At 44.0% G+C, this 24,511-nt stretch overlaps 1 protein-coding gene across 2 annotated transcripts in view; it reads left to right on the top strand.

Moving 5' to 3' along the window:
- Positions 1-24,511, top strand: part of Elp3 (elongator acetyltransferase complex subunit 3) — a 78,441-nt gene that overhangs the window by 33,003 nt on the left and 20,927 nt on the right. For both annotated transcript variants that reach the window (XM_029561130.1, XM_008828136.3), the window contains 4 exons: positions 3,631-3,792; positions 6,620-6,746; positions 13,466-13,659; positions 23,158-23,248. In XM_029561130.1, the coding sequence (XP_029416990.1) occupies positions 3,631-3,792; positions 6,620-6,746; positions 13,466-13,659; positions 23,158-23,248 (574 nt within the window). The remainder of the gene's footprint in view (positions 1-3,630; positions 3,793-6,619; positions 6,747-13,465; positions 13,660-23,157; positions 23,249-24,511) is intronic.

Here is a 24,511-nt window from a genome sequence, read left to right as displayed (position 1 = left end):
ACCAGAAGATAAAGACTAAAACCAGTGTGTTGCCTTCTACCAGGGTCCTCTGGTTGGGGCCCTGGATGCAGGGAGACAGTATGTGGTAACAGACACACACCTATCTCATGGCAGCCACTGTTTCTCTAGAAGTAAAAGTCTATATCCATATTTCCCTCTTCTAGCTGTTGTTCTGCAGTGACTCTGAGTGGTTGTGTCTTATCCCTGCACCTTGACAATGAAGCATCTCTGGGATCAAAACTTTTAGTTTGTACAGAATCCCAGTCCTGTGCACAGTGCTCTTTGGTTTACTGTTTGCAAAAGGAAAGATACCCAGCAAGATCTCTAGAGGCTGTGGGAGAGAAGAGACTTCCTCTGTCCTAAGTACTATTAATCTACATATTCACTCTTCAAGTTTGTTTGTGGTTGCTGTTAATTGAAGGAGTTTCTAGAGCCCAACTTTTAAGCCATTAACAACTAAACATTTTTTAGCCTTCTAGGAGCTATCTAGAATTCACAAATAACAAGGCAAACTTTGTAGTGTGGACAGGAACATGGCGCTCTTACCATGGGGTTCTAGGAAGATATCATGGGAGGAAACTATATTCAAGCTTCTTGAAGATATGTTAGCATTGTTTTGGTTTGCTTTTAAGCTCCAAGATGATTATCTGATTAACTCTGCACCTGCTCCCTTACCCCTAACTGGAAACAATTCTGTCACCCTAAGTTACTGGCTTAAGTCATAGTTTGCTTTTTTTCTTAGTCTGTTTGTGACAGCATCTCTGTGCTGCAGCCCCAGCTAGCCTGGAACTCGCTATGTAGACCAGGCTGGCCTCAGTCTCACAGAGATCCTCCTGCCTCTGCCTCCTGAGTGCTGGGCCTTAAGTTATGCATCTTAGAGAACGTTAGAGTCTTTTGGAGTTGGTCCTCTTGTTAGCATTCAAGAACATCCCGAATATCCTGTGTAGCCCCATATGCTGTGCAGGCTGGCACAAGCGGACTCTCCAGTGCCACGTGAAGAACAGCAGAATTGGAGTGAGAAGACCAAGTACAAGTATAGGCTTTTTTTTTAAACCCACTTAGAAGTAGACACTGCTCCTCTCTACCCAAGAACCTGAGATCGGTGGTCCCAGGAAGGGGTGGAGTTGACCCAAGTGCTGAAAGAACCATCCTGTCGATTGGCTGCCTAAAAGATGTGCAGGATTACATAGCAGGCTGTGGAATGTCAGCTCAGATTAAATGACACCATATGCACATATTTGCGTATGAAAAGTAGTTATATTGATATCCTGTCTCTTAAATGAGCAGCAGATTTGGTAGGATTCAGGACTACATACAGCAGTCACAGACAGTCAGGAAAGAGAATAAGCTATGGGAGACAGGACATCCTCCTCCCCTTTTCTCATTGTTCACATTTGGTAAGAATTTCTGTTTAATTGCTTTTCAGATGAAAATGCAATTCTGAAAGGAAATCTAAAACACTGACTTTTAAAAACTTGAGTTATTTTCTCTCTTTCCATGTATTTCTCAGAGGAAAGACATTCTGGAAAGAGTTAAGTTTTTGAGCGTAAGATTTGTTTGTGTCGTGTACTGCATTCTGACTTATAAAGCAAACTTATCATGCTTGCCACAGCCTCTTCCCGTGAGTCCTCGGTGGGTCCTGGATGCTCTGTGCAGTGAAAAGATTAGCTCAGACATTTTCCCTTTCCTCTAGGCAAATTCTCGCTGGAGTCGTTGCCAGCTCTCTAGTTTTTCCCAGTGATAAAAGCTATCGCTGTGCTACTGGGCCTGCTTGCCTAAGGACATTGCTTTTAGGAAATGCCAATTAATAGGAAGGTTTATGATACGATTTTAGAATCCCAGGCTCTAGGGTATTACTGTTTTGAAATACATGTACTGAGAGCTTTGTGCCCTCTGTCTTTCATCAATCTGTATGTAATTTGCTTTCTCTGTGTTATATAAGTATTTGTTTTGATTTTAGCAGTTCCCTGAAGCCCCGTATTGCCATTGGATGCAGGTGTGTTGCATTGGTTTTGTGGCATTACATACTTCCCAGCCTCTGTTTCTGGTCCCTCCTCTTTGGTAGGCATTGGACTTCGTGAAAAGTTTCAGAAAAAAATAATTTACCATTCTGTCTTAAACAACACTTGATAGGAGCCTTTTTGTCTTATACCTCAGTTTTTAGTGACTTTGCCCTCTCGTTTACTTCTGATCATGTAGCCTCTGGGATAAGAACTTGTGGAGAACAGAAATAAACAGGACAGACTTAAAAATTAGTCCTGTGGTTCACTGACTCTTTACAGTCTTAATCATTTTAAATTAGTAAGAAATGAGGGGCTGGAGAGTGGCGAGATGGCAGGGCACTTCCTGCTTTTGCAGAGGACTCGAGTTCAGTTCCCAGCACCCACATCTGGGGGATCACTATCACCTGTAACTCCAGCTCCAGTGGCTCTCACACCCACTTGGCAGCCACTCACACACATATGACAAAAATAAAAATTTTAATCTTTAAAAAGAATGAAGACTTGAGTCTAATCAAGGAGTTACACTATTATGATATTTGCTTTTCAAAAAACCTATAAACTTATTTAGAAAGAAAAAATAAATGGCTATAAAAGGTTTCCCTCAACCTCTCACCACCTCTCCTACCCACCTCCCAACCCCCCCCCCCAAAATTGAGAAAGTTATGGAAAGAATGAAGAATGATTACATTTAGGAAGGTTACATCCTTGAGTAGTCTCATCCAGGTCATAAAATATGAGGATTATACAGGACACAGACCCACCTCAACTCCTCACTTGGATTTTATTAGCTCTGTGCCCTCAAACTACCTGTTTATTCCCTTTGAACTTTAGTATCTTCATCTACCGAATGGGGTGATAGGATACCTCTCCTGTTGAGAGTCAGTGGGCCAGTGTGGGTCACAGTGGTCTCTGATACTGAATTCTGCCCCCCACCCCCACCCCCAGTCCCCTGAGCAAGATGTGTCGTCTGTGTGCCTTGGGCAAGCTAATGTAAGTCTAAAGCGGTAAGACCAATAGGCATGTCCGTATGCGTGGAAGACATTTCGGTTGAATTCTCCTGCAGTCTTTACACTCTTCCCCTCCCCTTTTTTCCCTTTTATTTAAAATGGATCTACAATGTAGAGTGGGAAATAAATAATGCAAATGGTTTTTGCTTATGTGAAAAACGGTTGCTAGGAATTGAGAAATAGGTGTTCATAGTTGAAATAGCTGTTTTCAAGAAGATTATGGGTGCAGCAGACTTCATGAGAATAATAAGTAGGGATAATGACATTACGGTGTGCCTGTGCCATCACGTCAGCCTGTGAAGTGTAGGCACTATTGCGTCTGTCATTTTGAAGATGAAGAAGCCAAGCCTGAGAAGCTATTGCTGTTTTCATAGTGAGGAGGTATCAGAGCCAGGATTTGAACCTGCACTGTCTGGTTTCAGAGCCGACACCTTTAGTTACTGTCCACCCTGGGAGGGCTAAGAGCAGGCACACCATGTGCTGGGGGAAATGACCAAAGCCGTGGCAGGTCTGACACCTTTAGTTACTGTCCACCCTGGGAGGGCTAAGAGCAGGCACACCATGTGCTGGGGATGACCCAAAGCCGTGGCAGGTCTGACACCTTTAGACTTGCTCTGCAGGTATTCTGAGAGAAGCCTTACAAAATGCATTGGAATTACTATCGAGACCAGGCCAGATTATTGCATGAAGCGGCACTTGAGTGACATGCTGACGTACGGCTGCACGAGGCTGGAGATCGGGGTGCAGAGTGTCTACGAAGACGTAGCCAGAGATACCAACAGGTGAGATGGTGGCAGGTAAAATGTCTTCATCCATGCTCTTCAGGCCGTCTGCTCTGGCCTTCCTTTTCAGCTCCTCTCTGTGAACCCTCCTCCAGACTTCTCTGTCCTCAGCATGGTGGCTTTTCTGTAGGAAACAGGAGACAGGACTCCATCAGCAGTATGAAGCAGGAGAGGTCAGTGTGAAGCAGCTGATGAAAACCGTGTGTGAAGTGGGAGAGGTCAGTGTGAGGCGGGAGAGGTTAGTGTGAGTTGGGAGATGTTGGTGTGAGGCAGGAGGGGTCAGTGTGAGGTGGTAGATGTCAGTGTGAGGCAGAAGGTGTCAGTGTGAGACAGGAGATGTCAGTGTGAGGCAGGAAGGGTCAGTGTGAAACAGCCAATGAAAACGGCATCAAGAAAAGGATTGAGGTAAGAAAGAATTCAGGGTGAGGCTGACTTTTAAAGATTTGCTCATTTTTATTTTATGTATGTGTTTACTGTATGTGCACCACAGAGGCCAGAAGAGGGCATTGGTTCCCTTGGAACTGAGCTACAGATGATTGTGAGCCACCATGTAGGAACCAAACCTGTGTCCTCTGCAAGAACAGCAAGTCCTTTTAAAACCTCTGAGCCATCTCCTCAGTCCCTGATGCTCAGTCTTACAAAGCAGGTTTTGTTGACATGGGAGTCAAGAAAGTTTTGGTGCGGCAGTAGGGGTAGATTTTGAGAAATTAGGGTATGTAAATAAGAGTTGATGTAGTCATCTGAAGTTCTCTTCCCTCTGGAAATACACCTCTGAGCCAGAGAATGATATACCCAGGAAGGGTAAGTATATGAGAAGCTTTAAATAACTGCCACCTTGGTGGGAGAGCAGGGAGATCCAGAGAGACCGTTGACTCGTGAGTAGCCAAGGCAGGCTTCAGGAGGGGGTGTTGAGCTGGACTCTGAAGTCCACTTCATATGACTAGGGGTTGTGCTTGCAGATGAAGTAAAGGGGAGCTGGGAACCACCTGCGTCTACACTTAGAAGCAGCCAGGAGGAATGGCAGGCCCCAGGATTTTTTTTCCCCCTTTAAATAATAGTGATCTACTGGGTATTTTTGAACACAGGGGAGATTCTAATGGGTATCATACCTGAGAAAAAGGAGCCTGGGAAAGAGATCACTCCTATAGGGAAAATCTCCCACAAGAAGCTGGTTGAAGCACTTACCCATCACGGGCTCTGCTAGAGCACTCCCTGTGGAGATGGTCAGCGGCACATTCTAGAGAAAATTATGTCTATGCTGAGCTCAGAGAAGAATTCACTCAGTTCATGGAAGGAAGATTGAGGGTGGAGCACATGGCAGGCCGAGGGCGCCCCAGAAGTCAGCCCAGGAGCCTGGGCTTTGATGAGTAGGCAGGCTGTGAGCTAAGATAGGGGCGTGCCCACATTTCAGTAAGCGCAGTCCAGTGTGGGAAATAGCTGAGAACAGACTGGAAGGAGACAGACCCACCCATAACACTTGGGGTCGCTGAAGCAAGAAATCCTCATGTTCTGGAGAGGAGTGAATGCTGTTGTTTGCTTGCTTTTTAAGCAAGGTAGGAGAGAATGGGGAGTCAAGGAGCCTTGGAAGGAAGAAGGTTTCATTTGGATACCCTAAACTTTAGGTAGTTGTGGAACTAAATGTTTACTTTAGAGCAGGGTTAGCCAATACAATATTCTGCTGGGATCAAGACAGCCCATACTCAAACTGTCCGATATGACAGTGCAACTGAGGAAATGAATATTTCTTTATAATTAAGTAAATCTTTCAATGCCACATATAACTAGTGACAACATTGTTGTATAAATTCAAAAGCAGAATATTTGAGTGCTGAATTCAGAAGAGAGGCAAGAACTTTGGAAGTCACTAGCAAAAACAAACTAGAAAAAGAAGCCTTGGAAATAAGTGGGCCATTCAGAGGGGTGGGGTAGAGGTGTGGCTTCTGAGGTCTTTCTGTAGTAAATGGGAGCATCTTGGTGGTGGAAGGGAGTGACACAAGGCCTCGGGTGTTAGTTACTTCCTGCTTGGATGTGGCAGAGTGCTCAGAGGCCTGATCCCATCCCTATGCTGCAAAGATCCTGCCTTACAGCACCTTAGGACCCCAACACACCAGTGAGCTCTACTCTGTATTGTAAGCGCCTTCTCCCCGCCCCGCCCCCAGCATTTCATATTTCTAAAGGACATGATGTAGCAAGGGGCAACTTCTGTATGATTTCATTTTGGGTTTTTGTGTGGTTTGGTTTTTTGAGGGTTTTTTTGTTTGTTTTGAGCCCAAGCTGGCCTTGAACTTGGTATATGACCAAGAATGACCTTGAACTCTTTTTTTGTTTGGTTTTTCCTTTTATCCTTGGAATTCACTATGAAGACCAGAAGTTCTCCTGCCTCTGGAGTTGTGAGACTAAAGGCACGTGCCACCACACCGAGCTCGACCTTGAATTCCTGATCCTCCTGCTTCCACCTCCCCAGTGCTGGGATGATAGGTGTGCTTCACCAAGCCTGTCTTCTGCATGTTCTTGTCTAATGTAGATACCTGCAAAAAGCTTGTTTTTAATGAAGATGCTGAGCCAGGTCCTTGTCATGTACATTAATTCTTCTTACTTGGTCATTTACTTCCAGGACTTTGAGTAGAAGCATAAGGGAATTTCTAAGAAATACCTGAGAAGTAAAATGATTTTCTTCCAGGCCTCCGTAGAAGAGTATGAGAGACGACTTTCTGAGATTTTTGTCCCCAGACAGATGATTCTTGGTCTCAGTTTGTTTTCCTCCACTCGCTGTGTTACTTGGTTGTCCATTTATTTGTCTGACAGGTAATGCGTTTCCTTCCCCCAGGGGCCACACTGTGAAGGCGGTATGTGAGTCGTTCCACCTGGCCAAAGATTCTGGTTTCAAAGTTGTGGCTCATATGATGCCTGACCTGCCGAACGTGGGACTCGAAAGAGACATTGAACAGTTCATAGTAAGTGGCCCCCGCTAGGCCGGTCACAAGCTGCTGCCTGCACCTCTGCTGTTGTCTGCTCATTGTCGTTGTGTCCTCAGAGCAGTGCGGCCTCATAACACAGCACTGGAAACCCAGGAAAGAGAAGTCACCCTCAAGTTACTATTTAATACACCATCCAGGGTTTTTAAGATGCTTTAGGCTTTGGGGGAGCTGGGCTGTTTGTGCACATAGAACACAGGCACGCTGGCTGGTCATGTGTATGAGCTAGGCCGTTCTGCAGCTTTCTCACTCCATGGTAACAACATTGTACAGGTCACACACACACACACACATGCACACACGCACGCATGCGCGCACGATCCCTAATGTTTCTCCATTTGCAGCCTTGCCATAAACAAGTGTTGCCGTATTTTAATGTCTGTGGTTTTGGGTTTTGTTCTGTGAGACAAGTCTCATTATGTAGTCAAGGCCAACCTCAAATTCTTATCTTAGCCTCCAAATACTGGGATTGCAGGCGTGTGCTGCTGTGACCGGCTGTCTAATTTAATCTGCCTGGCATACTACTTCAGACTTTTCAAAATTTAAGATGTTAGCAGGTTTTGATGTTACAGAGAACACTGCAGGCAAACAGCTTTATGCTTGTAACATTTTACACTATCGAGATTTATTTCTTTGCTGACAAATTCCTTGAGTAGGGTGATCTGGTAAAGGGACGGACATTTTAAGAACCTCTGTATCACTGTTGTTTTTCAGAAATCTTTAGCAGCTTGCACTGTTTCAGCAGACTTTCCCCCAAACGCTCCTTCCTGTTTACCTCCCATTTCTCTTTACTTGTATGTACACACGTGCTGCACACTATAGAATTCTAATCCCTCCTAATCTCATGAAGGAAAATGCCATTTTGACTTGTATTTTAAAATGGTCATAATATGTTTTTCAGATTTGTATTTGCTGATTCTGTTTCTTCATCTCAGAGAATTGTGTTCTTGTCAGCCATGACCATATTTTCATACTGACTTATGTGAACTTTCAAGATAAGGACATTAATGTCTCGTTCTTCATGTCTGTTACATGTATTTTCCCCAACTGATTCCTTTTACTTTGGGTACATTGACCCTCTTTTTCCTCCAGACTTTTCTGACCTCAGCCATCCTTTCCATTGCTGTCTGGCCTTCCTAACTCTGTGAACTTTAACCCTCATTGTAACTCTGAGGCTGGCTTTGTTTTGACTCCTCCAGTTTGCTGATCTGTGTTAGCTTTGAGAAATGACAACACATGTGTCTGGGCCAGGTTCTTAGTTTTTCTTCAAATTCTTATGTAGGGGGAGTATATCTTAAAGCTGTCCTTTTAGAGTGACAATATTGATGGTTATTTCACAAATAAATACATTCATTTTGCCCCATTTAGAAGAATGGAGTTCATTATATTTTATTTATGAAGTTACTGATTCTTTCCTTTTGTAGTTGAGTTTTGTTATTATTCAGGCTATTGAACTATAACAGATAGTTTGTTTATATGACAGCATTAACTCAACAGATCTCCCTGTTAGTAATTCTGTAATGTGGGTTATGTAATGTATACAGAGTCGTGTCATCCCTTAGTAAATAATAGCAGGTATTCAGACACCCAGCTGACAGCCCCTGAAACACACATCTTTATCACACTTCTTAGGGAATTTATAAACTTTTAAGTGCTCTTGAGGACTGGAGATGAAGCTTGGTGGTAGAGTACTTGCCTAGCATGCACAAGGCTGATTCAAGCGCTCGCTCTCTCGCTCTCTCTCTCTCTCTCCCTCCCTCCCTCTCTCCTCTGCTCTCAAACAGCTACAGTGTGTCTAAAGTCAAAGCAAGCAGCAGCAGAGCTGGGTCTCACCATTTCCTTTACTGTATTCAGAATAAGGACAACTCTTCATAGGAACAGACTCATCTGCTTGTTCATAACCTTTTCTGAGAAACCCGTGGGTACACGAACAGTCCCTTTAACTGTGTACTGTTGTAAAAGACACATAGTGGAGCCAAAATGAGAAATCTGAACTCTCGGGAAAACTTCTCAGCAAGTTAACTTGTAAATTGCCTTAAAATCAATGATGTGTACAGATCACTATGAAAAGGACAGACTTCCCAGTAGGAGAGTAGACCATAAGCAGCAAGTGTTTCATAAGAGAAGATACTCAGATCACCAATAAACCTGTCTGAAAGTCCTCAAAGTAGTTAATCTTTAAAGAAAAACAAAACTACAGTGCACTACTACTGTCTTCCTACAAAACCTTGTCTGTGTGGTGGGCCGGACTGCCTGTCCCACATGGCTTCCCAAAACCACTGCACTCCCCTAGTTAGCTGAGTCTCTGGAGTGTTATACCTACCTGTGTTATCTCTCAGTGGGCTTAGGAATATTACTTTGATGTGTCCATTTTCTTGATGCCAGGAGTGTGATCTTGTTCATCTGAATCTGTCTTGTAACTTCACAGGTTTTAATTAGCATAGTAAAGTTCTACTGTTTATAGGGTACCATGTGATGTTTAAATAATGTGTATGTTGTGTTATGTCCAGATCAGTAAATATGCACTTCTTCAAACATTTATCATTTCTTTGGATGAAAACATTCAGAATCGTAGTTACTAGCTACTAGTTCTAGTCCATTTACACTCTCTGTGACAGTAGAACACGTTGCGCCCATGTTCTTAAATGACAGTAGGTGTAGTGCTTGTAGCTGTATGTGACTGGCAGCGTTTGCCTGTATTTCGCAGTAACTCAGTTTGAATTTCCATGTGAAGTCTTTTTTCTTAGGAATGCTGTCTTTGGTGAGGTGGAGAATGTTTAACCTCTTAGGAATCCATCCTGCAAACATTAACTTCGCCCTCTTGGCGACCCTCAGGCAGGACTTGCTGCTCAAAACCTTTCAGCCGCTTTGGTAGTTTTTTTTTGTTGTTGTTGTTGTTTTTTTTTTTTGGTAATATTTTCTTTTTATTTTATGTGTATAACTGTATTGCCTACATGTATGTAAGTACATCCATGTCATGCATGGAGGTCAGAAGAAGGCATCAGATACCCTGGACCTGGAGTTATGGACAACTGTTAACCACTACATGGGTGCTGGGAATCAAACCCAGGTCCTCTGTGAGAGCAGCCAGTGTTAACTGCTGAGCCATTTCTCCAGTCCCTGGTATTTTGTTCTTTTAAAAATTAAGACTGTACCAGGATGTCTAGACTCAGTTTACTGAAAATGGACAGAGTATGTTTTATTGAGGAATAGTTTATCAGTGACTAGAAATTTTTAAGTTTGTTAATATTGGTCTTACCTTACCTTTCTTTTATTGTGGGTTTTTTTGTTTTGTTTTGTTTTGTTTTTTTTAAGACAGCGTTTCTCTGTAGCCCCAGCTGCCCTAGAACTTGCTATGTAGACCAGGCTGGCCTTGATCTCACAGAGAGTCCTGCCTGCTTCTGCCTCCTTAATGCTAGGATTAAAGGAGCACACCACTGGCTGGCCATACTTTTCTACACTTGGGATTTTTCTTCTTCCACTGAGCAGTTTCTTCTAGAGGCCAATATCATTAGGCCAAGGTTTGACAGGAGCACCTAGAGGTGTTTGTTACTGTCTGTTTGCTTTGTTTTGAATGTAAAGGTTTGTCATGAAGCATAGATGAGAATTGAATTATATTGGAAAAGACCATCTGGTTATAACACTACATGGAGGCAATAAAGCCTGTCACTAGAGGTCAGAGATGAGCTTCGGGAGGACCAAGCTCTTAGCCTAGCCCCCCGTCTTTCCTCTTTCCTGGTTCCTGTCAGGGAAGGAGAGTCTCTTTTACTGTGAGTGACTACACCTGATCTGGAAGTGGCGCAGTCCATAGAAAACTCCTGGCTGGTATGTTCAGAATAGATCTTATAGGGACAAAACAGTCATCGTTATTTTTTAATTTGCAAGTGGCACATTTGTGGGAATGAAGTCTAAATGGACTGTAAGCTTTCATTGACAGGGACCCTTTCTTCTCAGAGTCGGCCTTCCTTTTCATCCGGCCCTGCCCTCTCACTCACAAAGGCCCGGGGCTCTTGCTGCCTTGCCATCACACCCTCCTCCCACCCACTGTTCCCCATGGAAGTGCCTCTCAAATGCTGTGACATCCCCAGCTCCAAAGTTGACTCGGGTCATTTGGTTTAGTCTGGGCATTTGTAACTGTCATCTCCATCGGGAGCTTCGTAGCCTCTTGCCTCTTGTGGCTGTTTTCTCTTGCTGCTCTTCTTGCCTCTGGACCTGTGTTTTAGTCTCTTCCTCTACTTTCTTTGCACACAAGGGTCGGTGTTTTGCTCTCTTCCGTCTCCTGACCTGCCACCCACAGCCCGTTGTGCGCCTTTCAAATGTGTCTTCACAATGCCAGCAGTGAGCCCTGTTAAATTCATTTTATCCTTATTAAACAAAAACTATAACAGAAGCCTTATTAAATATATTTTAAGGATTTAGTTTTATTTTATGTATATGAGTGTTTGTTGTATATATGTATGAGCGCCACATCCATGCCTGGTGCCCACAGTGGCCAGAAGAGGGTGTCAGATCCCCTGGAACTGGAGGTATAGGTGGTTGTAAATGCCATTATTTCCTTTTTATTGCAGCACCCCCAAATTTCTGGATCTCTTTAGCCAGATGTTCATGCTTTCAGAGTAAGGGACTGACAAACAGATTTCAAGCTCTGTCTGCTGAAGTGCTCACTAAAACATGTTCGGGTAGTAAGCTGTCATTTAAGGGGATCCTAAATGCCAGTGTCTTGAATTTGTACAGGGTCATTGGACAGAGCCAGAGTAGAAATCTCTGCATGGTGGCAGGTAGCATAAGTCAATCACAGGAAATTGCACATTGGCATCTGGGGCTCAGGGCCCACCAGTGAAGATACTGGCTCTTCCCTGTCATCAGCCTTTGTGCCCAGAATCTCGTAGTCCAGAGATTCTCCAGTGTATCCAGGAAAAGTACCTTCTTAACCAGCACAGGAAGAAGGGACAGGTCCCTCCATGTGCAGACTCCCATCCAGTACCTATTTTTATTTATTTACTTTTCATTTTGTCTTTTTTGAAATAGGTCTCCCGGTAGCCCCAGCTGGCCTGGAACTCACTATGTAGACCAGTCTAGTCTTGAACTCACAGAGATCCACCTGTCTCTGCCTCGGAGTGCTGGGATTAAAGGCGAGTGCCACCACACCCGGCTAGTACCTGTTTTTATTTTCATGTCTCTTCCATTCTGCCAGGTTGGGCCTTCTGACCCATGAGCCTTTCTTGGACTGTGGAGTGACCCAAAGGCCTTCATTAGTCTCTCTGTTTGCAGTCTCTATCACTTGAAGAGTTGTTTGCCAGTCTTTTATCTGCTTTCTGTCCTCAAAGAATTTGTTGCCATTCCTTATCAACCCTCCCTCCAATCTTTTTAAAACTTCTTGTTGTTTCCTTATGGTTTGAGAGGAAAAGGAGAGAAACCCATAGTTTAATTCTCTGTTTAATCACAAGTCCAGGTCTAGCATTGTTCTTACAAAAGGAATATATCCATCCATATATCTCCTGAAATCTCGTGCTGGGTAGAGAATGGTTTGTGGGCATGCTCTTTGTGGGTATCTAGAGTATTTATTAATGACCTCATGAAAATTTAAAATACAAATGTTACAGGAGAAATCACACAGTTACAAAAGAGTATCTCTAAGACCACGTGTTGGGGAAAGAATACAGCTTTCAAGAATGACAGTGAGATGGAAACTCTATAGTTAGATTCGTTTGAAAGCAAGTTAAACAGTAGAAAGTTCTGTAAGAAAAGGTAGCAGAGTTTAAAAACACACTTTACTATTTCCCAAGATAAAGAGTACACTGCTGGGTTAGATCCTAATCGGGGCGGGGGGGTGGCCTATGAGCCCACCTCCATCCTGTACAAACTATGCAAAAATCAGGATTAGAACCCACATCTTTCAGCGTCCTGGTGTCTCCTTGCAGTGTCCCAGCCAGCAGGACCATGAGGGTCAGAATGGCTCTGCCTGAAACAGAAGCAGATGAGCTGTGTACATTGCCCAGTGTCCAGAAAACAGACAGACAGCATAGCCTGGGCGGAAGCACTGCTGGCCACCTGACCTCAAAACTGGCTCCCTGTGATCACAGACTTTTTCTAAGGGCCCTACAGTAAACACCGTAGGGGATTTTTTTCTTTCTTTTCCCTTTGTTTATATTGTGGGCTTTAATGAGACTTTAATTTTTTTTTTCTTTTTCACAGCTTTTTAAATGTTTAAACAATTAAATATATTCACTAGGCTGGGTGTGTTGGTGCATGCCTTTAATCCTAGCACTCAGAAGGCAGAGGCAGGGGGATCTCTGAGATAGAGGCCAGCCTGGTCCACATAATGAGTTCCAGGTGGGCTGAGACTAGGGAGACTATTAAAAAATATAGATAGATGATGATAGATAGATAGATAGATAGATAGATAGATAGATAGATAGATCAATAGATAGATAGATAGATGATTGATAGATAGATAGACAGACAGACAGACAAATGAGTAGTATTCAGTCTGAGACAGGGCTACACGAGAAGGACTTTGCAGTATAGTCCAGGGTGGAGCTAGGGAACAGTGACTTACTGTCTTCCTGATGTATGCTTTCTCAGAAAGGATGGGCCGGCAACCCCAGGGCCAGCTGAAGGTGTGAGGACACTGGTGTAGGACTGAGACTTCCCTGTGGGTACAGAACTAAGGGAGAAGTAATGTTCTCTGTTCACAGGAGTTTTTTGAGAACCCTGCTTTTCGTCCTGATGGTTTGAAACTCTACCCTACGCTGGTGATTCGTGGAACTGGGCTGTACGAGCTGTGGAAATCAGGAAGATACAAGAGTTATTCTCCTAGTGACCTGATTGAACTGGTGGCTCGGATCCTAGCCCTTGTGCCTCCATGGACTCGAGTGTACCGAGTACAAAGGTGGGTGTTACCATTTATTCCCCAAATAATCAGTGATCCTTCCATTTACAGTTTCATAGGGAATAACCTGGTTTCATATTGAGAGTTTTGAAATGTTAAATTAAAAATGGAATATCTGGAATGCCGTGTGCAGAGAATGGAAGCCAAGGCCAGTATGTCCAAGTTCTTTGCCAATATCATATTTATCTGTTCAGTTGTCCATGAGCCAGGAGATGGAGTCTGTGTGAGAGAGAGAGAGAGAGAGAGAGAGAGAGAGAGAGAGTGTGTTTGCGTGTACATGTATGTATATATTCAGTATTCAGATGTGGGGAATGCTATGTGTGGAAGCCAGAGGTCAACCTTAGGTGTTGTTCCCCAGGCGCTGTCTGGCTTGTTTTTTGAGACAGCCTGTCTCTGGGACCTGGAGAATCCACTTGTCTCTGTCGTCACAGCATTGGAATTACAAGTTCACACTGCCATGCATGGCTCTTTTTACATGGGCTCTAGGAGTTGAACTCAGATCCTCGTGCTTGTATGACAACTACTTTACCAGCTCAACTATCTCCCTGGCCCCAGGAGATGACACACAGGCATGGGGCTTGCTTCTAAGGAGCTTAGGATCTGGTCCAGGATTTCCCTGTGGTCCAGGACAAAGTCAGCTGTTAAGATCATTTGTATTGTCTTTCTCTGTTCAACCCTTCCAGAACATTTCAGTCCAAAGGATTAAGTGGGGCTGGCCAAGCATAGTATCCGAGCAATATAGGAGAAAGTAGAGAACTCCAGGGACCCAGAGCCCACGAGAGAGTTGCTTATGTGGAGGAGCCAGTGGCATGGAGCAGGCCGCCGAGGCCTGAATCCAGTGAACAAGACATTCGTTCCTGTAGAGAGGTGCTCTGGTACAGAGGCCAGAGAGGAGCCGGGTCTGGAGAATCTGGTGGGTGGATGGACAGGCAACAGGAGACAGGTGCTAAGGATTGTTGACTTGCAAGGAACTGATCTCATCAACAGATGGATCAAGGATAATCTGTCGTGGGTTTTTTAATCTAAGAAGAAAATTGTAAGTGAAAAAGAAGGAAATTAAAGCTAACACTGGTGTTTTTTAATAGAAGATAATGACGTAAACTCATGATTCTCAACATATAGATATACAAATATATGTAAAGGTAGCAACAATATCATGTGGCGTTAGCAGTAAACATCTGGTTTCTAGGTCTATTAGTCACTTTCCTGTTACTGTGACAAAATGCTTTGGAGAAACAACTTGGAAGAAGAGGAAAGACTGGCAGTCAGGAAACAGAAAGTGCTTGTGTTGTGGACTGGGTGGTCTTCACTTTGCTCTCTCTGTGCCCAGGCCTTGGGGATAGTGCCACCCACGTTAGACCAGATCTTCCCCTTAGTTAACACTCCCTGGAATTCCCTCACAGACACATGCAGAAGTTGCCTTGCCTTGCTTAGCTAGGTGCTTCTCAGTCTAGCCAGGCTGACAACTGAGATTAAACATTGCAGTTTCTAGTCACTCTTAGGCACTAAGAGGAACCAGGGCTCCTAGGAGGAATGGCTGCTTGCAGGCCCGAGGCAGGGGGTATACAAGAGGAGCCAGACTGAAGCCTTTTGTGCTTGAAAGTAAGGAAGTGTTCAAAGAAAGATGAGAAACAGCTTGAAGGGGTCTCAGTGGCCAAATCTGGGACAATTTGAACATCAAAATAAATACCGAGGGACTGGGGAGATATGAGAGTGATTCATGAGAGATATGCCAATCACTGATGAATGCTTGCCATGTGCGTGTAAGGACCTGAGTCTGATCCCTAGAGTCCCAGTTTAAAACACAAAACAGCATGATGCCACATGCTTGTTATCCCAGCTTTCGCCAGAGTTCTCTCTGGGTCTCTTGTGCTATCAGGCAAACCATATAACATATCTTTATTTGCATTTAGTATTATCATTGCGGGGGGGGGGTGACTTACAAAGAACTGAGCACCCAGTGCCTAGCTCCACACCACGGCTCAGAGCCGCCCATAGCCGCCGCTAGCTTTCACCCACACCTTGGGGGCCAGCAGTCTCGCCCCAGGTCCATAAGTGCCAGGTCATTCTGTCCTTGAGTACACCTGGGTGCTATCTGTTCCCCAGGCCCGCTGAACATTCCTGGTGGCTCTCCTCTCCCCTCCCAAGATGGCTCCACAAGCCCCTCCTTTCATGGCTGACTCTCCACAGTCAAGTCTCCTCAGCAGGCCCCTCCCCTTGGAGGAACCAGACCCCCTGGTGAACACACTTGTACTGGGAAGAGAGGTGGACAGACCCCTGGGCTCAGAGAGTTCCAGACCAGTAAGAGACCCTGTCTCAGAAAGAGGTGGGCAGCACCTGAAGATGCCACCAGAGGTTGCTCTCTGGTCCCCATGTGCACACGTACCCACACATACTCATACATGTGTATACACACACACGCGCACACACACACACACACACACACACACACACACTAAATTAATTAATAAATAAATAATAAATACATAGATCTTAACAAATTATAACCAAATGGATAAAATAGAGATTGTCAAGTCCGTACTGATGACCTTAATTAGGTCAGTAATTTCTAAGATTCAGAAATAGCAGTCTTCATTACAAGTGGATTGTATATTTGCAGATTTACCTACTGGAAAATTTTGTGACTCAGAAATCAATCTTTGTTGCACATTTGCTATAAATCACTCTTGGAACAGGGAAGAATTTGAGTTGCCCTATTTTCCCATTCCCAGTGAGGTCAGAACAGTAACACTGACTTTTTCCAGTCCTTATGCTACAAACAGGCATTCTTTTTGCACACCATTTAATGCTGCATTTCTCAGAGTTTTGTTAGTTGATTAGGGACTGGCTTTTTAAAATGACCTCCAAACAGAGCTGATGCTTCTGTTGCTCTTAAGAGCTGGAAGGCTGTGACGAGGCTTACGGAGAAAGTGACGTGTGCTGGGTTACCTTATTGAGAGGGCACAAGAGAAAGCTGTGGCCGTGAGTTCAGTGAGCATGAATATGTATTAACTAGGTGTCTTTAAACAGAACCACAGACGACAAAGTTACATGCTTAGTGAAAGATGACAAAAACCTGGCTTCAGAGAGGCTCCCAGGAGCCTGACGCTTGCTTTCTGTGGGAGTGGTGGTCTGGTCACTACCTCGTTGGTGGTGGCTTTGAAGAGTGCACTTACTGACTGACCTTACAGACTGACTGCTCGCCAACCAGCACGACTAGAATTGACTTGGGTAGTGGAGTCTCTCACAGCACACAGAGTACAAAGCAGGAACAAATTACCCACGTGGGGAAGACTGGCAGCTCACAGGCCTGGGCATCATCAGAACCATGAAGCGTGTTGGGTACCCCCGCTAGGACCAGTGGACTGATGGAGACCCCAGCATCACTGCTGTGTCTTCAACCCAAGTCCACAACTGAATCTAATCATGGGGCAACGTCGGGTAACCCCAAGTTGAGGCCCGTTCTAGAAAATGATTCATGTGTCATCTTTCAGAGTATCCAGGTTAGGGAGCTAGTTCTGTTTTGATGACAGTTAAATACAAGGTTGATGGGCTCTGTCAGGACACTGATGTGACTGGATTGGGGTCAGATAGCAGGAGAGTGCCTATGTCGGCGTCCTCATTCTGATGATAATTTCTGTTGATGACAGAACATCTTTGTAGGAAATACTTAAGTATTCTGACTGTTGCAGCATCTTATTCATGAGTTACTTTCAGACAGTTAAGGAAAATGGTTATTTGAACTTCTTCTGTGATGTAGAGATGTAGGGAATAGGGATGCTCCAAACAGCATTACCAAAGTACATCCCAAGGTCATAGTGTGGCTGACTCGGACTATCTGGGAACAGCCTCATCTTCCTGCAGCAGAGGTGGCAGCTCTTGCAGAAAAGGCCAGTTTCGCCTCCTAGAACAGTGATCGTCTCAAAGGAGCAGTGAGACCAAGAAGCATCGCTTTGTTTTCTGCTTGGAACTTCGCATTCCTGTGCAGTGAGTCAGAAGCCAGGAGACTGTACAGTGACACGAAAAGTGTCATTTCATGGACCTGAAGTTTCGCTGTGGGTCCTTCTGTCTGCATCCCCCATCTCTAAAGTGTCTGTGAGGGAGGTGCGGTGCCAGTGTGCGGCTTTGAAGTGGTGGCCTCCTGCTTCACAAGCACAGGAGTGCATTATAGCTTAACCAGAAAGCGAGAGGGAGTGGTGAGGTCACCTTAAAGGTGTGGACTCAGTGATACCAGTGGTGTCCTGGCTGAGTCCTAGGACCATGGCTTGAAGGAAATGAGGGCTCAGTTCCACCTGTGGAGTCAGATTCTCATGCTCTGGGGCTGAGAATTTACCTAACTTTGAAAGTAATCCTTGACTAGGTTTAATTCAAAGACAACATTTTTTTATAATGCTTTCCACTTAACTTTTTTTTTGATGCTTTTAAAATATAACTATGATACTTGTATAAGGTTCCATTCAAGTTCGTTGAGATTTTGGGTTGGTTTATATAGCCTACTGTGGGTTGATTAGCCCAATGAGCATTTGGGTTTTGGTAAACATAGGGAGAATTTCATCAAAATATTTTTATTTTATGTTTTTATTAGATATTACTGAAATGTTAGTGTGACTACCTGCATAGAAATTTATATTTTACTACTTTGTTTTTATATATTTGTGAGAAAGACAGAGAGAGAGAGAAGAGAAACAGAGAAATAAATAGCATGCACAAGTGCTACAGTGCACTTGTAGAGGTCGGAAATCAACTTTTAGGTTCTCCTTCCACCATGGGTTCTGGGGACTGAACGCAGGTCATCAAGCTTATGTGGCGAGTACTTTTACCCTCACTCTGATCTGCTAAGCCATCTCACCGACCTGCTGCTTGCTTCATACCCACTTTTATTGACGTCTTTTCTTCTATACACATCTGGCCTTCTGCATCCCTGAGTTCTACATTCATGGTCTCAGACAACCCAATATAAAAATACTCGAGGTAGGGGCCGGAGATATGGCTCAGCAGTTAGGAGCGCTGACTGCTCTTGCAGAGGGCCTGGGTTCGATTCCCAGCACTCACATGGCAGTTAACAAATGTCTGTAACTCAGTTCCAGGGGATCCAATGCCCTCTTCTGACCTCCGTGGGCATTGCATGACATGGGTGCACTTATACACGTGCAGGCAATACACTTATATACATAAAATAATAATAAATAAAATATTTTTAAAAAACTTAAAAAATACTCAGAACAACACTGAGCGTGTGCAGACTTTTTCCTCTGTTCTCTGTCAGTGATCTCCATGCATTACTTCTTAATCAGATTAGCTTTATACATTGTTTCTAGCAGTGTGTGATGTATTACCTTAAAGAATTTCTATTCCTGTCTAATCATGTCATACTACATTTGCATGAATACAGTGTTTTAGAACTTCTTCAGAATCTTTTCAACATATATGTTACTAATGAGCTAATATTTTTCCCCAAATTCCCTTGTTTGATTGGAATGCTTGTTTTTGTTGTTGGTGGTGGTGGGGTTTTTTTTTTTCGTCTTTTTGAGACAGGGTCTCCCTGTAGCCCCAGCTGTCCTGGAACTCACTGTGTAGACCAGGCTGGCCTGCCTCTGCTTCCCAAGTGCTGGGATCAAAGTGCCTTTACGTGCGTCACCACACCAGGCGGAATGCTTGTTTACATGGCATCCTTTGTAGATTGGCAAGTATGATCTCATTGTTTTCTAGTTCTTAGTAAAGACGTGTTAACTGAATACACCAGGTACAGAGAATCAAATACTACATTATCTCACTGTCTGTGGAATTTAAACAGACTGGTCGTACAGAAATACAGAGTGAAAAATAGTGGCTGCCAGAGGCTGGGGAGCTTGGGAGTGGACCAGAAAGGCATTCATCTATTGGAACACAATTACATTTAGGCAGGAGGAATAGAGTTCTAGTGTTGTAGGGTACAGTGGGGTAACTATGGTTATAATAGTTGTGTATATCAAGATCATGAGGCTGGGGGCATAGTTCAGTCATACAACACTTGTCTAGCAAGTGGAGGCCCTGGGTCCAGTCCTAGCACCACCAAAAAAGGTGGGGGGTGCATGGTTAGGATAATAAAAAAACAGGTCTTTGAATCTTCTTGTCACAAAGAAATGATATTGTAGTGGAAAGATGTGCTTTAAATACTCTAATTGACCATTCCACAGTGTATCAAATTAGCACACTGGGACCCACTTATATACAGTTATTTTTCAATTAAAAACTTTCCAAATACAGAAAAAGATTAGGACCATTTTCATAGTTAAAATTTTAATGGCAACACAATAGTCTCATTTTTCTTTGATAAGTAGCTGTTCCCATTGTTAGGCAAAAGTCTAGGTTTCCAGGTTCTCTTAGTTATTTTCTGTTTCTGTGAATTATAATATACCCTGTCAAAAGCAACTTAAAGGAGAGGAGGTTCTTCTGGCTCACTGTTCCAGGGTCCAGTCCATCATGCCAGGGAAGCCAGGTGGCAGGAGTCTCCATGGCCCAGGAGCAGAACTATGCACATCTGTACTCCGCTAAGTTGTTGTCCTACAGTCCAGGGTCGCAGCCCAGGGAATGACGCCACCCACAGTGGGCAGGTCTTCCCTCTTCAAATAATAGAGTCAAGACATTTTCCCACAAGGCATGCCCAGAGGCCTTTCTCCACATGATTCTAGATCTTATCCAATTGACAATTGAGATTAACCATCACATAGGTCTCTTTACATTTTTCCCCCTTTAATTATCACCCTAGCCTCCACTATAACTAAAATCCATGTACATTGAACTTTTCACCACTATTATAATAGTGTAATCTATGAGACTTTCCCATGGTGACAGATCTAAGCATCTTTTTTCATTGTTATTAATATTGTAAGCCGTTCCTGAAACGAGGACTATAAATAAATGTGGCCGTTTTGCTGCATGCATTGATATGATTAATAAGGTTTTCCAAAGAGATTATGCTAATTTATGTAAATCATTCCTCGTTTTATCACATCCTCTACAGAGTTATACACCTATATTTTTTTAATTATGTGTATTAATTTGCATTTTCCCATTAGTGAGGATTGACTCTCTTTCCTTGTATCTGATTATCATTCATGTTTTTTTTTATATCAGTTGTCTGTGTTTAATTTGCAAGTTATGGGATTTGAATTCTAAAAATGGTGCTTTTTATGGAGATAACCCCAGAAGGTGTTCATAACTGTTGCCTCATCTTGAATCTTCTCATCTAGACAGACTGGAACCTAGCGAACCAAAAGCTTGTCCCTACCCATGTGGGGCACACAATACGAGAATATTCTGCAGTCATTTTCCTAGTGTGAAATAGCATCTTGTCTGCTTAAAGCCTTTAAGTTTCATTTCAAGGACTTTTAAATTTTATATCCTGATTTAGGTAGAATTTGTTACATCTGAGGTTCGAGAAAGAAACTTGTATCAAGAGCTGGATGATGAAATTGCGAACGAACTTGTAAATGAGCAATGTAGCCTTACTACAAAGGGAAAAGGAGGCTAGGGAAGGGAGGAAAGCTACAGAGGAGGGCTGGAGAGATGGGGCTGCAGAGGGGGACTGGAGACATGGTGCAGCAGTTAAGAGCAAGTGGTGCTGTGCAGAGGACCAGAGTTCAGATCCCATGTCACACTTCACAACCACCTGTAACTGCAGCTCCAGGGGATCCAGTGCCCTCTTCAGGCCTCTGCAGGCACCTGCACACACATGCACGTGTACACATAATTAAAAAAGACCTCTTAAGTGTATCAGAAGTGCAGAGGGAAGGCGTAGTGCTAAGGAGTGTTGGTGGCTGGAACCTGGTTTGGGAAAAGAGCTGGCAGGGGGGGAGGTCTTCTCAGTGTGTTTCTTTTAACTTTAAAGTCTTGGGCTAATTGTGCAAATACAGAAACAAGACGCCACTCTGCACATGCACTCTCAAGCACTCCAGCCCTGATGTGGAAGTACTCAGCCAGGCCTTGGGAGAGAAAAGCGTCCTCAAAGGCATTAAGTAGCTTGTTCTTGTTGGAAATGGTAATATAGGGAACTCATACAACTTTCTGTTCTGGGCTTTTAGCAAAGCAGCCTGTTTCTGTGCAGGGTCACCTCATGGCATCTTCTGCCAGCCACAGTGGACTAGCAAAGGTTGGCTTCCAGTGTTTATATGGAACTATATGGCAGGTATCTAGAGGAACCACGGGAAGGAAGATAATTCCTGTGAAAACACTATATTCCACATTTTCCTTTTCTTGTATATTTTACTAATAGCTAGCTTAATGTTTTAGATTGGTTCTTTTCCACACTGTGTCTCCTCTCCACCTTTAAACTGTCTCTTACTTTTTTGGCTTTCGACAGTTGAGTCAGTACTGTCTCCTGGGTGTCCTCATGAAGCAGCATCCTGCTGGATGACTCTTTTATTGTAACCCTGAGGAGTGCAGTCAGTGATGAAGTGTAGAATTCTGTCCGGCACACGATGGGAGCTGCTTTGGAGCTGAGTTAGAGCGTGGCTGCCCAAGGCTGTTCGACAGCTGTCTGCCTTGATATGATATTAAATCATTGTGAGGCATCAGAACAGGAATACCAATTTACAACCGAAACACATTACTGAAGCGTGAGGAACTTCAGACAGAAACAGCTCCAGCCATCACTTTGAAAGGTTTTGATGAGCAAATTGCAAATATTAACACCTCTAAGTTTGAAATATTACCTGTTGAAATGGGAAGGCAGATGTTCTCACGTGTAATCGCCCCTCAAGCCAGGAAAAGGGCTGGAAGGAATTATTTTGAGGAACCTAAAAGTCATTTTTAACTCCTGCCTAGATGGAGGCAGCAAGTTGAACTAGTCTAGCCTAGGTTTTCAGTGTCTGGAGCCATGACAGTGTCTGTACATGGAGTTGGGATCACTTCATGCACTGCTCTGCACACAGAGGGTGCAGGAGCAGACAGTGCTCTTAAGCATGGAACCGTCTTTCCAGGTCCATAATGCAGGAAATAAATCTTAATCTCCTTATCTTTAGGCAAGCACTTACTCCCCTTTAGTTTGGATTTTGGAGGGGTAGGATGGTCTTTGAGACCTGTTTGTATCAAGGCCTGGCTTTCAGCTTCATAGTTACTTTGATTCAGCTACTGTGGGAAACTGGTTGTAAAGCTTAAGGCAATGCACAAATCAAAATTGTTATTTCTCTCCATTAAATAAGTTGAAGTTTAGTTTTTTTAATTCATGTTTTATTTAGTACAGATGTCCTTGCTAATGTCTCCCAGGCACTTGGGCACTGAGTCTCTGCTTTGTTCATTTATAAAGTGACTTCCATTACATGCCAAAGCCGAGAGGGGGCTGGAAATCAGCTTCCTAGATGGACAGCTGAGGCTGAGGGACACACCCAGCCTTGCTTCCTGGCTAGGATGTTCAGCTTCTGCCTTCTGCTTTGTAGCTTTGGCTTTTCTTTTTTTTTAATTCCCCTGCCACACCACTGTGGAGGATCACTTCACCACAGCAATGTTTTTCTCCCACAGAGACATTCCCATGCCCTTAGTCAGCTCCGGGGTAGAGCACGGCAACCTCCGGGAGCTGGCGTTTGCAAGAATGAAAGACCTGGGGATACAGGTAAGAGCCGACGGGGCTGCAGGCACACTGAGGAAAGCAGCGGTCTCATCTGGACAGGTCATACACCTGCTGGTGCAGAAGGCTTGCGGAGGCTGGAAGGGTTCTATGTAGTGTGGATGCTGAAGCGAGTGCTGGCAGAAGTTGCCCCCTGTCCCTTTGCCCTCTTCTCACTCCTTTAATCTGCTGGTTACTGTCGGGAGCCATGCTTGCCATAAGCATTGGAAATTAGGAGAGTGTCACTTTAAGAGCTTTTGAGTTCTCTGCTTCAGCGGTCAGAGCTGACTGGCTATGTACCTGGATGATAGATCAAGTCTTCTAGAAAGTTAGTTGCAGTTCAGCCTTCGTGCTGTCTCTTAGTAACCCTTTTGTTTCTGTTGTTAAGATTCACCTAGGTGACCCAAACTCCGGGTAGGATAAAAAGGACCTGTGGGACCCCTCAGTAGATTTTCTCCCTGATACTTCCTTCTAAAGAGAGCTCTCCTCTCTGTACTTGCTGTCCCTTTAATAAATTCCTCGCATAACTTCAGACGTATGCCTGAGTCTCTTTTTTGTTGAAGACCCAAGCCTGGTGGGCTTGGGGGGCGTTCGACACGTTACATCACCTGTTGGTTTTATAAACATTTACCAAGCATTTCCTCTCTGCTGACCCAGGAAGAATGAAGGAAGCTGTCAACAGTCTCTGAAGGAATACTGACATTTGATATTAAGTCCCTAGGCACTCGTTAGAGCTTCTAAGACATGAGCCAGGAACAGTGTTTGTCTGGGGCACCATGGCTGTTCTCAGCCTCCAGAGATTCCAGCTCCATCAGTTGAGATAGCTGCACTGTATGTGTTCGAGCACAGGCCATGCCTTGAGAGACATGGCTCCAGGGAGTGCACATACGTGTGTGAACTTGCCTATGACTTTTTATTCTCAACTCAAAATTAGCATTTGTAGTTGTTGTTCAGCTTATATACTAGATGACTTGTCTACTAGATGATCTGAATGCTAGATGACGTCTACTAGATGACTGTACACTAGACGACTGTACCCTAGATGACTGGGCCGTAGATGACTGTGCCGTAGATGAATGTACACTAGATGACTGTACACTAGATGACTGTCTACTAGATGACTGTCTACTAGATGACTTATATACTAGATGACTGTACACTAGATGACTGTACCCTAGATGGCTGTACCCTAGATGACTGTACACTAGATGACTGTACCCTAGATGGCTGTACCCTAGATGGCTGTACCCTAGATGGCTGTACACTAGA

Source organism: Nannospalax galili, unplaced genomic scaffold (genome assembly GCF_000622305.1).
Source record: "Nannospalax galili isolate Female #2095 unplaced genomic scaffold, S.galili_v1.0 scaffold612, whole genome shotgun sequence".
Taxonomy (NCBI): domain Eukaryota; kingdom Metazoa; phylum Chordata; class Mammalia; order Rodentia; family Spalacidae; genus Nannospalax; species Nannospalax galili.
The sequence above is the reverse complement of the archived record's forward strand: the minus strand, read 5'-3'. Positions and strand labels throughout refer to the sequence as shown.